General features: G+C 28.3%; 1 protein-coding gene across 2 annotated transcripts in view; it reads right to left on the bottom strand.

Annotated features, from left to right (window-relative positions):
* Nucleotides 1–12,036, bottom strand: part of LOC107437354 (scoloptoxin SSD14) — a 48,418-nt gene extending 36,382 nt beyond the window's left edge. The window contains exon 1 of one of the 2 annotated variants that reach the window (XM_087164002.1): nt 11,877–12,036. In XM_087164002.1, the coding sequence (XP_087020128.1) occupies nt 11,877–11,887 (11 nt within the window). In that variant the 5' untranslated portion in view covers nt 11,888–12,036. Of the gene's footprint in view, nt 1–5,607; nt 5,744–11,876 lie in introns of those variants that run through there. The other variant, XM_087164001.1, reaches the window with a different exon arrangement.
* Nucleotides 12,037–14,147: the final 2,111 nt, after the last annotated feature.

Genomic DNA, 14,147 nt, shown 5'->3' with positions numbered 1-14,147 from the left:
TTATCACATTTACTTTATTTTGTTTTTTAACAGTTTATAATTTTGTAACTAAGTTGTTACCATCATTGTTGAAATGTTTTTTTTCCAACAATGTTGTCATGGTTGAAATATTTTCTTTTTAAGAGTGTTCAATTTTAATCTGAAATTTATTCTGATCTGAAATTAAAAGTTTGTGCAAGTTATGTTACGAAAAATGGATTTCGATATGTTAGAAAAACGTATGAAGCTGGATTTTTTAAAAAGAGTAGCGTGAAATCCGGGACAATTTTACATTATCGGCATAGGCATTTTTCACGGACCAGCAGAAAATGACGTAGGAAGCGGGATATATATATATATATATATATATATATATATATATATATATATATATATATATATATATATATATATATATATATATATATGTGGCTAAAATTATCTACTTAGGTTTTTTCTTTGATAATTTAAATAATTTTTCTATGTACTAATCCATATCGTGCAAATCCGCGGCTAAAATTATCTGCAAAACAGGCAATTTATGTTTCTCTTTTCTATTTTATACTTTTTCTTAAATAAACATCTATCTTCTAAAACTATTTATGATCAATTTTTAAAATTATCCAGTATAATATTACCTTGCGCACATCCATTTCGGGCCCATCCTTGGTAACTAAGAAATCAAAACTCAGAATAACAAATCACTTCAACAGTGCAGTAAGAACAACACTTTAAAACCCTCTTGTTACACTCAATTTGCGCTTTTGTTTTCATCTTTTGTTTTCATATTTTGTAATCTGGCAATCTTTCTGCGAAAACATTTTTAAATCTTTCTTGAAAAATATCCGTCCATGTAAGTTGAACTGATTTTGCTGCTCGCTTTATAGTCTCCCCTTTTTAATGTTTTTTCTTTTTATTTTATTTTATTATCTGTTTTTACATGTTATTTTTACTTATTTGTACTTTTTGTGATCTATTTCATTTGTTGTTATTTTTTAAAAAAAATTTGAGTGCTCCTCACACTATTGTATTAATTTATTTAGCTTTGGCTTTATTGATACAATATCAGAAAGCACTCTGTTTTGCGGATATAATCGTGTGGGCTGAAGAAAAGATTATATCCTTTTTTTTTCTGGTTTTTTAATTAACATTTCATGATTTTTTTTTTTTAAATTTTTTTAATTTTTTTTTTATTATTATTTTTAATAAACTGTTGTTTGTTATTTTTTACTTATTATTTCCCCCCTTTTTCATATGTCTTTTATTTTTCTTTGTTTTGTTCTTCGTTATGAACTTATATATGTATATATATATATAACGTCGTTGCCGAGTGGAAGGATTATAACAGGTCATAGGTCGGGAAGGAGGGTACAAAATTTATTTATTAATTATTAGACAAGAGCAGTCATGAGAATGAGTAAAAGTGCACACGAAAAGTTGCTCTCCTTGGTTATATGTTAGGGAAAATCTTGCAAAGTAAAATCCGTAATATGTCTTAATTTAGGGACAGAGGGAACTCTTAGTAGTTGCTATTGGTTTATGAAATAGATCGAACGTTTCCCACACAAGAGCAAAGGGAAAAATGTCCTGCTCTTAATTAAATGCATACTTGAGCCAAAAATAGATTTAAGAACAGGATGTGGCTTTTAAAAGTGTGAGAAAGTATTTCGTTTAGAATAATTAAGTTTCTTGCAAAGTTGTTTTATTTAATTTTAAGTTGTTTAATTTTAAGTTGTTTAGTTGTAAGTTGTTTAATTTTAAGTTGTTTTATAGCAAAGAAACTAACGTAAAAAGATTAATTGAAGCTTTTTATGTTACATCCCCCCTCGCCAAAAATGTTTAGTTACAATCCAAAAATTTTAAAAATTATCCATTTGCAAAATCTTCCCTTTGGTAGAAGCACAATTAAAATAATCAAATTTGTAATGTTTGCAATAAATAAAAAAAACCAAAGAAGAAAGCAGATAGAAAAGAAAAAAAAATAATTCAAATCTAAGAAAAACAAAAAGAAAGGAAGAAAATAAAAATGTGGGCATAAAAAAAAGAATAGTAAAAAGAAAAATGTTAACAAAGTGAGTTTAAAGAAAAATAAAACAAAAGATAGACTGAAAATAAAGATTTAAATAGCAAAACTGAAAAAATCTTGAATTTTCAAGTGTTCTTGAGACTGATTGTGATAATGTGGGGCCGCATTGTCAAAATCATGTTGACGGAATTATGCAAATTCAAGATAATGAAAAAAATTTCCAGCTTCAGAAATTTTAAGAAATTTCTCAGATATTTTTGCTAAAAATAAATAGTATATAGAGACAATAAAAGTTGAACCTCAAAGGGTAAAATAACCATCAAATTTACCAGTGTCAATTTTGTTTTGTTTCATGAAAATAAAATTAAATACCAAATATGACAATAATACACATAGTTCAATGGAACATGTGGACCCCTTTTTTTTTCTGGAAGATCCGACCTTTCAAATTTTTTTCTTAAAGTTCAACGTTTACCCAAATCTAGTAAGATATGGGAAGATTGTAGTTTTTGTATGTGGTGAAAACCAAAAAAATAAATACTTATGCATCTTGTTGAATCTTGGATCTTCCAGCATATTATTGTTGAGAATAGGGACTGTTTTCCTCCTTTTGGGGAATACAGCCCCTAATCCAACAAAACAATTTCCCCTAATAACACTGAAGTCTTAAACTTCAGATTAAAGACCAAGTGTCAAACTTTTTATTATCTCATTGAAATAAAACTACTGAAGTCTTAAACTTCAGATTAAAGACCATTGTGTCAAAAATTTTTTAACATTTTATATTGAAAATTTTTTTTGATAAAAAGTGTCAATTTGTATTTTTATATCTCATATCACTTGCATTTTCATATTTTTGTATCTTTCTTGTTATTGAATATGAATATTTACATCTTTTAAGAAATTTTTATAGATTTTCTTGTCTTAAGTGAAAAGTTTATTTTAATTGTGTTAGTATGAGGAATAACTTTATTTACTGTGATTATAAAGAAGGACTGAAAAAACTTAATCACAAAGAATTTTTGAAAATGGAAATCTAACACGTCATTTCGATAGTAGCGCTACTTCAAATTTTTTTTCTTCCTCTAACACTGCATGAAAATTTTTTTTACATAGTGTGCAAATGTGTTTTTTTTTCATTATAATTCATGTTACTTTATATCTTGTTGATATTACAAATATTAGTATTAAATTTTTTAATTGTGTCATCATAAGGAAAGTTTTGCAAAGGGATAATTTTAAAAATTTTTAGATATTAGTCAAAATTTTTCGGCGAGGGGGGATGTAACATAAAAAGCTTTTATTAATCTTTTTATGTTAGTTTCTTTGCTATAAAACAACTCCTACTTTATTACTAATTAATTATTCTAAACGAAATACTTTCTCACACTTTTAAAAGCCACATCCTGTTCTTAAATCTATTTTTGGCTCAAGTATGCATTTAATTAAGAGCAGGACATTTTTCCCTTTGCTCTTGTGTGGGAAACGTTCGATCTATTTCATAAACCAATAGCAACTACTAAGAGTTCCCTCTGTCCCTAAATTAAGACATATTACGGATTTTACTTTGCAAGATTTTCCCTAACATATAACCAAGGAGCGCAACTTTTCGTGTGCACTTTTACTCATTCTCATGACTGCTCTTGTCTAATAATTAATAAATAAATTTTGTACCCTCCTTCCCGACTTATGACCTGTTTTAATCCTTCCACTCGGCAACGACGTTATATATATATATATATATATATATATATATATATATATATATATATATATATATATATATATATATATATATATATATATATATATATATATATATATATATATATATATATGGGTGCAAATAATAAAGCGGAAATAGTTTCGTAATTTACAAATTAAAGATAAATTTAAGCATTTCTTAAAATTCTTAATAAACCTTAGCTACCACTAATTTTTTTCTTTGCGATTGTGGAAACCCTGTCTATGTAACCGATCAGACAACAAATGTAGCAACAAATGTTTTGGAAGATTTTTGATGGCAAAACTACTTGAACAATTTGCAAGGACATGCTTGAAGCGTTTAGAAATGATGCAAAAGATTCACCCATGCAAAATTTAAATTATTGTTTAAAATAAGGGTAGGAAGTTAACACTGGGTTTTTTCTGGACGCGTCCTTTTGACGCATTTCGAATTTAATAAGGAAAATTTCAAAACCCGTTTGCATTTTTATTTTATCTCTTGTAATAACTTTTATCCATTGTTCGAGGTAAATGTATACTGAAGTCTATTTTCTTCAAAAGCGTTGAAATATTGGATATGCTACGGATATGCGTCAATTTGAGGCGATCGTAATTTAGACAAAATTTTGAGTAAGCATGCAAACATCACATCAATAATAAATAAGAATGTACCGACAATACTTCGATTCGTTATCCGATATCGTTATATCAAATGAAACAAGCGATAAACAACTTTTGCCGATAAGCAATAATAGAAAGAACAAACGCAGAATGTCAATTGATGTCAGATTTTGAAGGTTTCAGTTGCTTAATTCGAGTATTGAAAAATAAAATAGTAGAATATTTGATAAATCTGTATTTTTTTTATTTTTATTTCTTTTAGTATATAATGCCAACTGTTCCGGACACCCAAAGTAATTAGAAAAAACGGTAGATAACTACTAATTAAATGTTGCAATTATTTAGTGGTGAATAATATAAGCCTACGAATTGTTTAGAAATAGTGGTGGATAAAAATCTACTAAATTGAATTTATTAAACCAAGAATCACAATTGATAAACTACCATTTTAAAATATATATTTGCTGTCCGAAGCAAGTTGGCATCTCTGTAAGTGCTGTTATATGTATTCGTTCATGCGTCAAATTGACGCGTGTTCGTAGAGATAGATATATAAGAAACGTCCGTAAACCTAGTGTTAAAAGCAAATTTCCTTTTCCAATACCACTATAAAAAAGCATATTTATATAAATATTGCAATCCTATTGAATGATTTCAATCCTATTGGTATTACAGCCAAATATAATATATTAATTTCGAAAGCTTATTTTGGTCGATGCGAACTTTGCATGGGTAAAAATGACATGATTTTCAAATGGTGCAACAGTTTTGCCATGTTCATCTTTCCATCATCAAAACATTGTTACAATCATTGTTATCATCAAACATGTTGCCATCTTTCAAAACATTTGTTGCTAAATGGAAAATGGTTTAAATAGAGTTATTAGAGATATGTTTCCATTATTTGATCAACCCTTATACCTAATCAATAATTTACTTTATCAACCCTTATACCTTATCAATAGAAAACCTTTTTTTTTCCGAAATTTAAGCAGGAAATAAATTGGCAGTAAATAAAAAAAATATCTTCAGCAGTGAGAACAAAACAGATTAAGAATACTTATGCAGTTTCTCACGTAGTCTCATTTAGTTAGTAGTTTATCTGAAATTGTAATTATAGTTACATTTAAATTAAATGTTCAGCAGTTTTACTTAATCGTAGAAACCTTTTTATATAGTTTTATAATTTGAAATTCAATTTATAGTTTAAATAATTATCTAAGAATTACGTACGTTTTTTAATAGTTGCCACTTACTTTTGTCTGTTTTTTAAGGCAATAAGTGTACCGCTATCCTCAAGCTGCGTGCCGTTGATTTGATCTGGTGCAATCATGTCTAACATTGCAACAAAATAACGCAACATACAAAAATAATTAATCCTCCTTTGAAATTTTATTTTAACTCCTATAAAAAGTTACGTTCAGCCAAATACATTTTTATAGGACGCCAAAGTTATTGTTGTAGTAAAACTAAAATTTGTCTCAAAATAATCGTAAAAACATTTGCTTTGCGTGTGTAAGATACATAGTAAAGCTCGTCGTGTTTTTCAGTATTGTTTATCATTACATCATTTGTTGTTTAGCAGATTTTGAAGAAGAAACGACACGTATAGGCAAAGATTAAAGATGATACAAACAGGTATATGTATAAAAAGTAACTTTTTATATCTTAATATAATTATCCTGTTATCGATATCAGTTTTCAATAATTTCATTTACTTCTTACATGTGATCAAGAACCTGGTCATAATAGAGTACCCCTTACAAATATATTTGTTTGTTCGTGTCGTATTTTTACGCAAATGTATTAGAAATGTAATCAGCCTTTCGAATCACATGATTGAGCAGAATTATATCATGATATATAAGTTTGCTGTTTATAATTGAAAGCAGCGAAAGTTCTCAAAGCTATATAAAATTACCTAAAAAATTTTTAGTTCTAAAAACTAAAAAAAAAAAGGGGGGGGGGAGTCATTTCTCCTTTGTTTACCATTTTATTTAAAACTGTTTAAGAGAAGACTTTACTATTTTTATACAAACTATTTAATTTATCTTAGGTTTGAAAAACAGTTAAGTTCTATAGTTCTATAACATGTTATAGCTGTAAAAATTTTTTTGGAAGTAAGTTTTTTTTAAAATTTACAGTAAAAACATTTGATCTGCGTTTAAACGTGTATGCACGTCATTGCCTGATTTTAATTCCGCTCCCTATGGGTGGTTTGCAAAATTAAATTCCTCACTTAAGTGTTAAGGTAAAAATTTTTTAACGTTTATAGTTTAATTTTTTTTTTTTTTTTTTAAATTTTAACGAGGCAATTTTCTATGAGAGAAAACATGTTTGTAGTGGGGTTGAAGAAGACGGAGAAAATGTTCCGTCACTTTCATAGGCTCGCAAACACTGACCTTATACGTACTAAAGAGTACGTATGCGTGCTAAGGAGTACGTATTTGTACTAAAGTTTACGTATGCGTACTTATACAATGTATAATGCTATACAGTATTGAGACATTGCTTCCTATAACTGAAAGCCTCTACACGGTTTCTTAAAGGTAGCCTGATCAGACCATTAAGCAAGAAAACCAGTTTACAATTGCTATTTTATAGAAAATCCAGTAAAGACAAGAAAATTGCATTATATACCTGTATATATTTAAAAATTTCTTTTATTAATGAATATAATTAGTTTGTCTTACTTCCTTGCTAACCACTATATATTAATTTGTCAAATATATGAATATTAAAATAAGATAAACTTATTTGGTTATAATTATTATGGATAGTTGACTGTATGCAAACAATAACAAGCTTTCTTACAACCGGACGAAATTTAGAAAACTTCCAGCGTATCCCTCCGCTTATGTTATGCTTACGAGGAAATGTGTGAACAGGCTTAATATTCCAGGAAGTTTTTTTATTGTGATTTGTGTTTAAATTTGCGATTAATTTTACCTTTCATAAGACTTTTCTGTAATTCATCAATTCTAACAAGCCGCGAGCCTAAAACAAATTTAGGAAAATTAATATCACAGCATAAATAATATGTAAGGTTTGCCATGGTTTGAGCGTTATCCCTAAATTGGCTATATTTGTGTAAAATGGCGCTGTTTATTATTTTTTAGGTAGCACCATAAGTAGCAAGCTTGCGGAATCTTCTGTTGTTTGCTTCGTTGAAAGTTAAATTGAAAAAACGAGTTTCATTGAAAACACTACAAGCATTATAAAATTAGATGGCGCAATTTTTTTCAAGTTTAGGCTTAAAAATCAGTCGTATTATATTAACCCGGAAGTCTTACAGCGAATTTCGACCTCCAGCGCCATCTGCGCTTAGCTTTACACGGTTAATCATCCATAGAAATTCTTCTTATGCGCAAAACTGGTAGACTTTTTAAACAGTCTGCGACGACTGCTTATAGAAACCGTGTGGAGACTTTCTGTAGTCTGTGTGATGTTGCTCTTCTAGTGACATGACGTAATCAAGACTTTACATTTATAAATTGAATTCATAAGTTATTACACTCAGCTTTAAAGACTAAGCAGAAGAAACAACGATATTCTATTGCATTTGAAATTTTTTAATCTTTTTTTATGTAATTTATCAACCTTGCTGACTCTTACGGATACGATGAAAGGGACAAAAGCCATTTTTAGCTCAAGCTCCATTTGATAAGTGAAGTGAATGCATTGTTATTTGATATGAATTTTCTACCGATTTGATAGAAAGCTGATAATAGCAGTTGACTGACGTTTTGAGTGAAATGTTATTTTTATTTACACTACGAATCACAATAACAATGGTAGTGGTAGTGCGGTATTTCAGTGTTTTGAATTCGTATTAAACTTATTTTGATAACGGACACAATTATTTGTTTTCAATTATTGTCAATCAATTTCAATCATTGTCAGCAGAGATTAAAATGATTGAATGGAGTTTATAAAAAATGAATTGGGATACAAATTTTAATGAGTTCGTTTAGGTACATAAGAATCATGGCGAATTCATTGAATTTACTGGTTTTTGGTTTCCTACTATCACGAATTTTGAGAAAATCAATGTGAGATGTATATTTGTTCGGTTTACCGCAAGTTGATCTAAATATTTAAATTTTTCTTCATCTTCTTGTTATACCTCTATTTATTTTATTCAAGTAATATCACCAGGGAGCATTTTTTTTTTGTTTTCTGTTATATGCGATTTTTAAATAGATCTTCGATATTTTCGGATTGCTGATTTCAAATCTGCAATCGGTTTCTTTCTTTTATACAATTTAAAAATATATTTCTAACCAGGTTATTATTTTTAAGAAAATTATTCGAGTGAATTATAAGTGCCCCCACTTTTCTTATTCCGTCTCAAGCGGAGTCATAACATGCATTTGTTTTAGATAGCAATACAATGCAGTTGTAAACTTAGAATGCAAATGTAACCTTAAGTTTTGCAACAAACAATTAATTAATTGTACAGGGTTCCCCCGGTTTTTGAAAAGTTTTAGTAGTGGTGGTAAATTTAGGTTGATGCTAGAAGATATTTCTTACTTGAATTTACCACTATATTGTAAAGTGGGGTAGAATAGGAAATTTCATTCAAGCAATTTTAGTGGTGGTTGCACAGAAATTAAAATATTGGCAACAATTTATTTTCGTTACCGATTTTTAAAATTTTCAACACCCGCGAGAACCATGTGTGTAGGCAGATATTTTAATTAACCCTTTCGCGCCGACTGTCACAAATACGTGACAGCAAAAAACCGTATCAATCAGGGTAAGAAGATAAAACTGGTAATCAAAGTATTTCTTTAGCAATTTATTGGTGGGCGGAGTTATAATTTTTTGATTTATTTAATTCACCATTACTTTGTTCAAAATAAAACTATTTAGTTATACTTTGAATTAACATTGATTATATATATGATTAAACTAACAATAATTGAAGTAAAAGCAAAGTAAGTCTGTCAAATTAGAAACGACTACATTTAAGTTACCGTTTTTTATTTAATTGCAACTTGATTCTGATTTCGTACGAATGCTTTTCTGAATCACCCGTCCCCAAGGGGTTAAAGAGCTGAGTGGATGAAAAAAAGATTGAGACATTTTCAGAGTGACTATTAATAGGGTAAGAAGAAAAAGAAGCCGTATCGAACTATTTTATTACAGATTTATTAGAAGGAGGGTTTAATAATTCTTTGCCTTATTTTATTTACTACTAAGTAAATTAAAATAAAAACCATCCAAGTATATTCAAAGCTGATATGAATTTTGTTATGTTAAAATTAAAGTGAAAACAAAAGCAATTCTGCTACATTAAACACATTCATGTAAATGCGACTTCTTTACTCGCCTACTTCATCCACTAAGTTCTTTATATTTAAAAATCAGTTAAATGTCCCTGAACAACAGTTTAAAAAAAGATTTATGAGATAATTTACATCAAATCGAAAAAAATGATTGAAAAATATTTATTTTGTGACTAAAGCTTCCTGTGCGTCATAAAATAATTTAATGTGTTAGAGTAGTAATTAAATCTGGATTTTCTATCAATTATCTTTATTTTTTATGATTTCAGTAATAACTTTGAGCTCAGGCACGTGAAAGAAATGCTACACTCGTGGGACTAGTTAATAATATGTCAATTTTTTTTTTAATAATCTCAAATTGCTTTAAAGATAAACTATACACATCAGTGGCAGTAACTGTTAAACTTTTTCCTTTTAATGTAAGCCCCCTATTTTGTTTAGCTTTGCATCGTTCGTTGCATCTTTTTTTTTATTTTTAAATATAATATATTTAATTCTATTAATCCGATTTACTCAAAAATTCTGAACAAATGTTCTCTTCATAAATCAAAATTTGAACAGGTGTGCAATCTATGACTTAGATGTTCTCTACAACTAAGGTATGCAGGTTGCACACCTGTTAAAATTTGTATTATTTTATATTTTACAACGAAATTTTAAAAGTATACAATACATAAAATAATGTAATAATAATTAAAAAAATTTTTTTTTGACCTTGTTTACTGAATGCTTTGTGATATAATCTGTAAATGTTTTAAGAATTAATATATTGTCTAGGACAGGGATGACGAACCAATGACACGCGTGCCATTTATGGTACGCGACACAATATTTTGGGCTCTCCACCGATCACAATTGTTGTTACACAAATGTTATTACGCTATGAAGCATATGTAACAATTAAATTAAAATTCACAAAACACAAACAAAATAATAAACAATTATTAATAAAAAAATTAAAGCTAAAAAAACAATTAATAACCGTAAAAAACAAGCTAGCAATAAATAACTAGCAAAAAAAAATCAACAGTCCTGCTTAAACTAACATCTTACAACCTAATATAAGTTATTGGTCATCTAATCTGCAACAACAGAAGTCACACTGATGTTACTCTAAGTTGAATTACGTGTATAACTGAGACATTGCAAAATGTATTTTTTTTCCAATGTAAATAAAGAGTTTTGAGTTGATAGTATATTTAGTATTATTATTTATAGACGGCATATATATAGTATAGACGGCACGTCTATGACCTCATTAAGTAATTTTTTAGAGAAAATGGCACGTTGGTGTATAAAGGTTCGCCACCCCTGGTCTAGGACATAATCTATTATTATATACCTTTGTTATTCATAAATACTGTAAAGTAAATAAAATTAAAAAATAATTTTTTTAACTGAAGTATCAGCTTTTAGAAAATGTCGTATTTATAGCGAAATTAGAACACTTGTCAGGTGCCCTAACTCATAATTAACAAAAAAATTTCTTGAAGTTTCTGTGCTTAAATATCATATCATGTTTTAATATAAAATACACACGGGAACTTGGACATAAATATGGAAACACCTCTGTATTAACTCTGTGTAAACAATCTTTGTTTTAGTAGCAAATGCATACCTGCCAACTCTTCCGGAAGATTTTATTTTCATATTTAAAGTGGTAGCAATACTCAGGTTATTCCAATTGACTTTTTGAATTACAATTATAATTATAAATGAGTTTGATCACCACTACATATAAATAATTACAATAAATATATATAAGCATAATATTCATTGCGCAATTCGCGGCAAGGGAAATTCAACGGGATCAAAATATAAATATATTTTTGAGTCAGATTGTTTTTCGTTTATTGGTTAACAGCCACTCTGAAAATCCATTCTCGGAAGGAGCGTTATGGGATTGCAATATTTGTATTATAATGCTTTTTTTTATTATAGTGGTATTGAAATAGACAGTCAGCTTTTAACTTTATCTCTTCGAATTTTGCATGGGTAAAACGCACCCAATTTAAAAAACCTTTAAGCATAATCTTTCAAATTGTACCAACAGTTTTGCCTTGCAATATTCTTCAAAACAATTGCTGCTAAATGAAAAACTGCTCAGTTAGAGTTAGTATAGAAGTGATTCTATATTTTTGTCTAACCCCTGCATAAAAATAGAAATAAAATACTTCAAAATTTGGCTTTTGAATGTTTAAGTGTACGAGTAATTTAATTGTTTATTCACTTACCTATGGTTCATATCCGTAATATATTTTATTCTAAGAAATGTCCTTTGATTTTCAGATAGCTGATATAAGTGGAATGACAATCAATTCAAATGCGTTTTTTGTTGACCGAGTTTAAGTGCGTAAAGGTAATGCTTACACCGTGATTTCCCCTTTTATTATCAGTGAATTGATATTTATCGCATATTTTAAAAAGTATATCTAATCTTTGCAACAAAAAAGACTATCAGTGTTTTTTTTAATCAAAATATTGATGTAAGATATTTGTTTCTATTATTATTGAATTAATGTAGTACATACTATTTCAACAAATTCTAAAAATAATTTAGGAAATTATTTTTTAGTTAATCAACTTCATTGGATGCTTGTCTCCAATTTTTAAGATATTCACTGCATTAAAAATACAACTAAGGAAAGTAATAAATTTTTCTGATTTTAGATAAATTATAGTATTTCCAATTGTAGCGTCTATACTGATTTTAGTCAAAATGCTTATAAATTTTGAAGATCATGGTACAAAAAATAATTGTCTTATTTCTATCATAAAAAAATCTGTACCATTTATGACAATTCAGAAGAAGTTAAAAATACTTTTTCATTTTGAATTTTTTTTAATTAAAGATAAAATAGAAATAAAAAAAAATTGAGATAATAATGAAATATAAATATATTTTAAAAAACAGAAATATTTGTGTTTTGACGCAAATTAGCAACTTTTTTTTATCCAGTTCAAACAACTTTAATTAATAATATATCTGTAAAGTCAAAGTTTATTTTAGACGTTTTTCCTTTATATAAAGCAAATACTTTTTATAAAAGATTTCAACAATTTTCATCAAGAAATAAAAATGGGCTATTTTATAAAACTGTCTTAAAATTTTTGATAAATTTTTTTAAAACACGAGACTTTTTAAATTATCATGCACTAACGAGTTAAGATTATAAAAAAATAATGTGCTAAGATTACTCTGCTTTTAATATCTGTCAATAATCTGAGGACGAGAATTCCTCCACAACATTTAATTTCATTTTCAGCAAATTTTCATTTTTCTCTGAGATTATGAGTTCATTCTCATTGGTTGCGTTTTCTTTTTATTTTATAACTTAAAATTATACACTTATTATCAGCATGATATATTTATATATAATGCATTTATATATAATATATTTATACATAATATATATATACATAATATATTTATATATAACATATTTATATATTAAAAAAAAGTTAGATATTTATAAAATTACTGGGTATGATGGTATCAAACAAAATACAGGGTGTTTATAATGTCTCGGACCCATTTTGATGTTTAATGATTCATAAAATAATAAAGGTAGATTAAAATTAATAACATAAATGGTTAGATTGACTCAAAAAGTTTCATGACCCTTGTCAATGAACTTCCACGTGTGCCCCCTTCGTCGCACGGAGAATATCAAGTCGATAGTCAATTTCACGCCAGGTACCGGCAAGCATGTCGGCATCCACAGAGGCTATTGCGGATGTAATTCTGGCTTTTAGGTCATCAATGTTCGACAATGTTGTAATTCTGAGGCGATGAGGTCCAATTCTTTGACCACCCAGATTACCTGATGTAACACCGCTGGACTTTTTTCTTTGGGAATTTATAAAGGACAATGTTTACAAGAGGATCGTGTTGAACATTGATGACCTAAAAACCAGAATTACCTCTGTGGGTGCTGACATGATTGCCGCTACTTAGCGCGAAATTGACTATCGACTTGATATTCTTTTAGTTTTTTAGTTTTTTCCGGGAATAATAAAAATCCATAACTACCAATTGTTTCTAACGGATGCAATTTTTATATTGAATTGCTTCTTCGCCTTGATAAATTTCCTTACAGTGAATTGTTATTGTTGAGAATAGATTAACTCCTCGCGAATATTATCTAATATTGAAATAGTTCTTCATAATATTGAATAGTTCATAAATTGTGACACCGCAGGATTCAACGAAATTTTTACTTTTGAAAACTTAGGAGAAGACATAAACCTTAGGCCGATGGCAGCTCACTTTTGTAGTGACGTAATTTTATCTAAAATTCAAAATATTTAAATTCCTTTTACTCCAATTGCATTCCAATAACCAGAAAGAACCACCCTAAAGATCACAATTCAAGATGAGTGGGAAAAAGACCGCAAACGGCCCCAGGCGCCCAGATAAATATTGATAATGATGATGATGATATAAGTCAATACTTACTTCTGTTGTTATCCTCACACTTAACAACACGCACTGAGTATAAACC

This window comes from Parasteatoda tepidariorum, chromosome 5 (genome assembly GCF_982258835.1).
Source record: "Parasteatoda tepidariorum strain Cologne lab strain chromosome 5, Ptep-v5.0, whole genome shotgun sequence".
Lineage (NCBI taxonomy): Eukaryota > Metazoa > Arthropoda > Arachnida > Araneae > Theridiidae > Parasteatoda > Parasteatoda tepidariorum.
The sequence above is the reverse complement of the archived record's forward strand: the minus strand, read 5'-3'. Positions and strand labels throughout refer to the sequence as shown.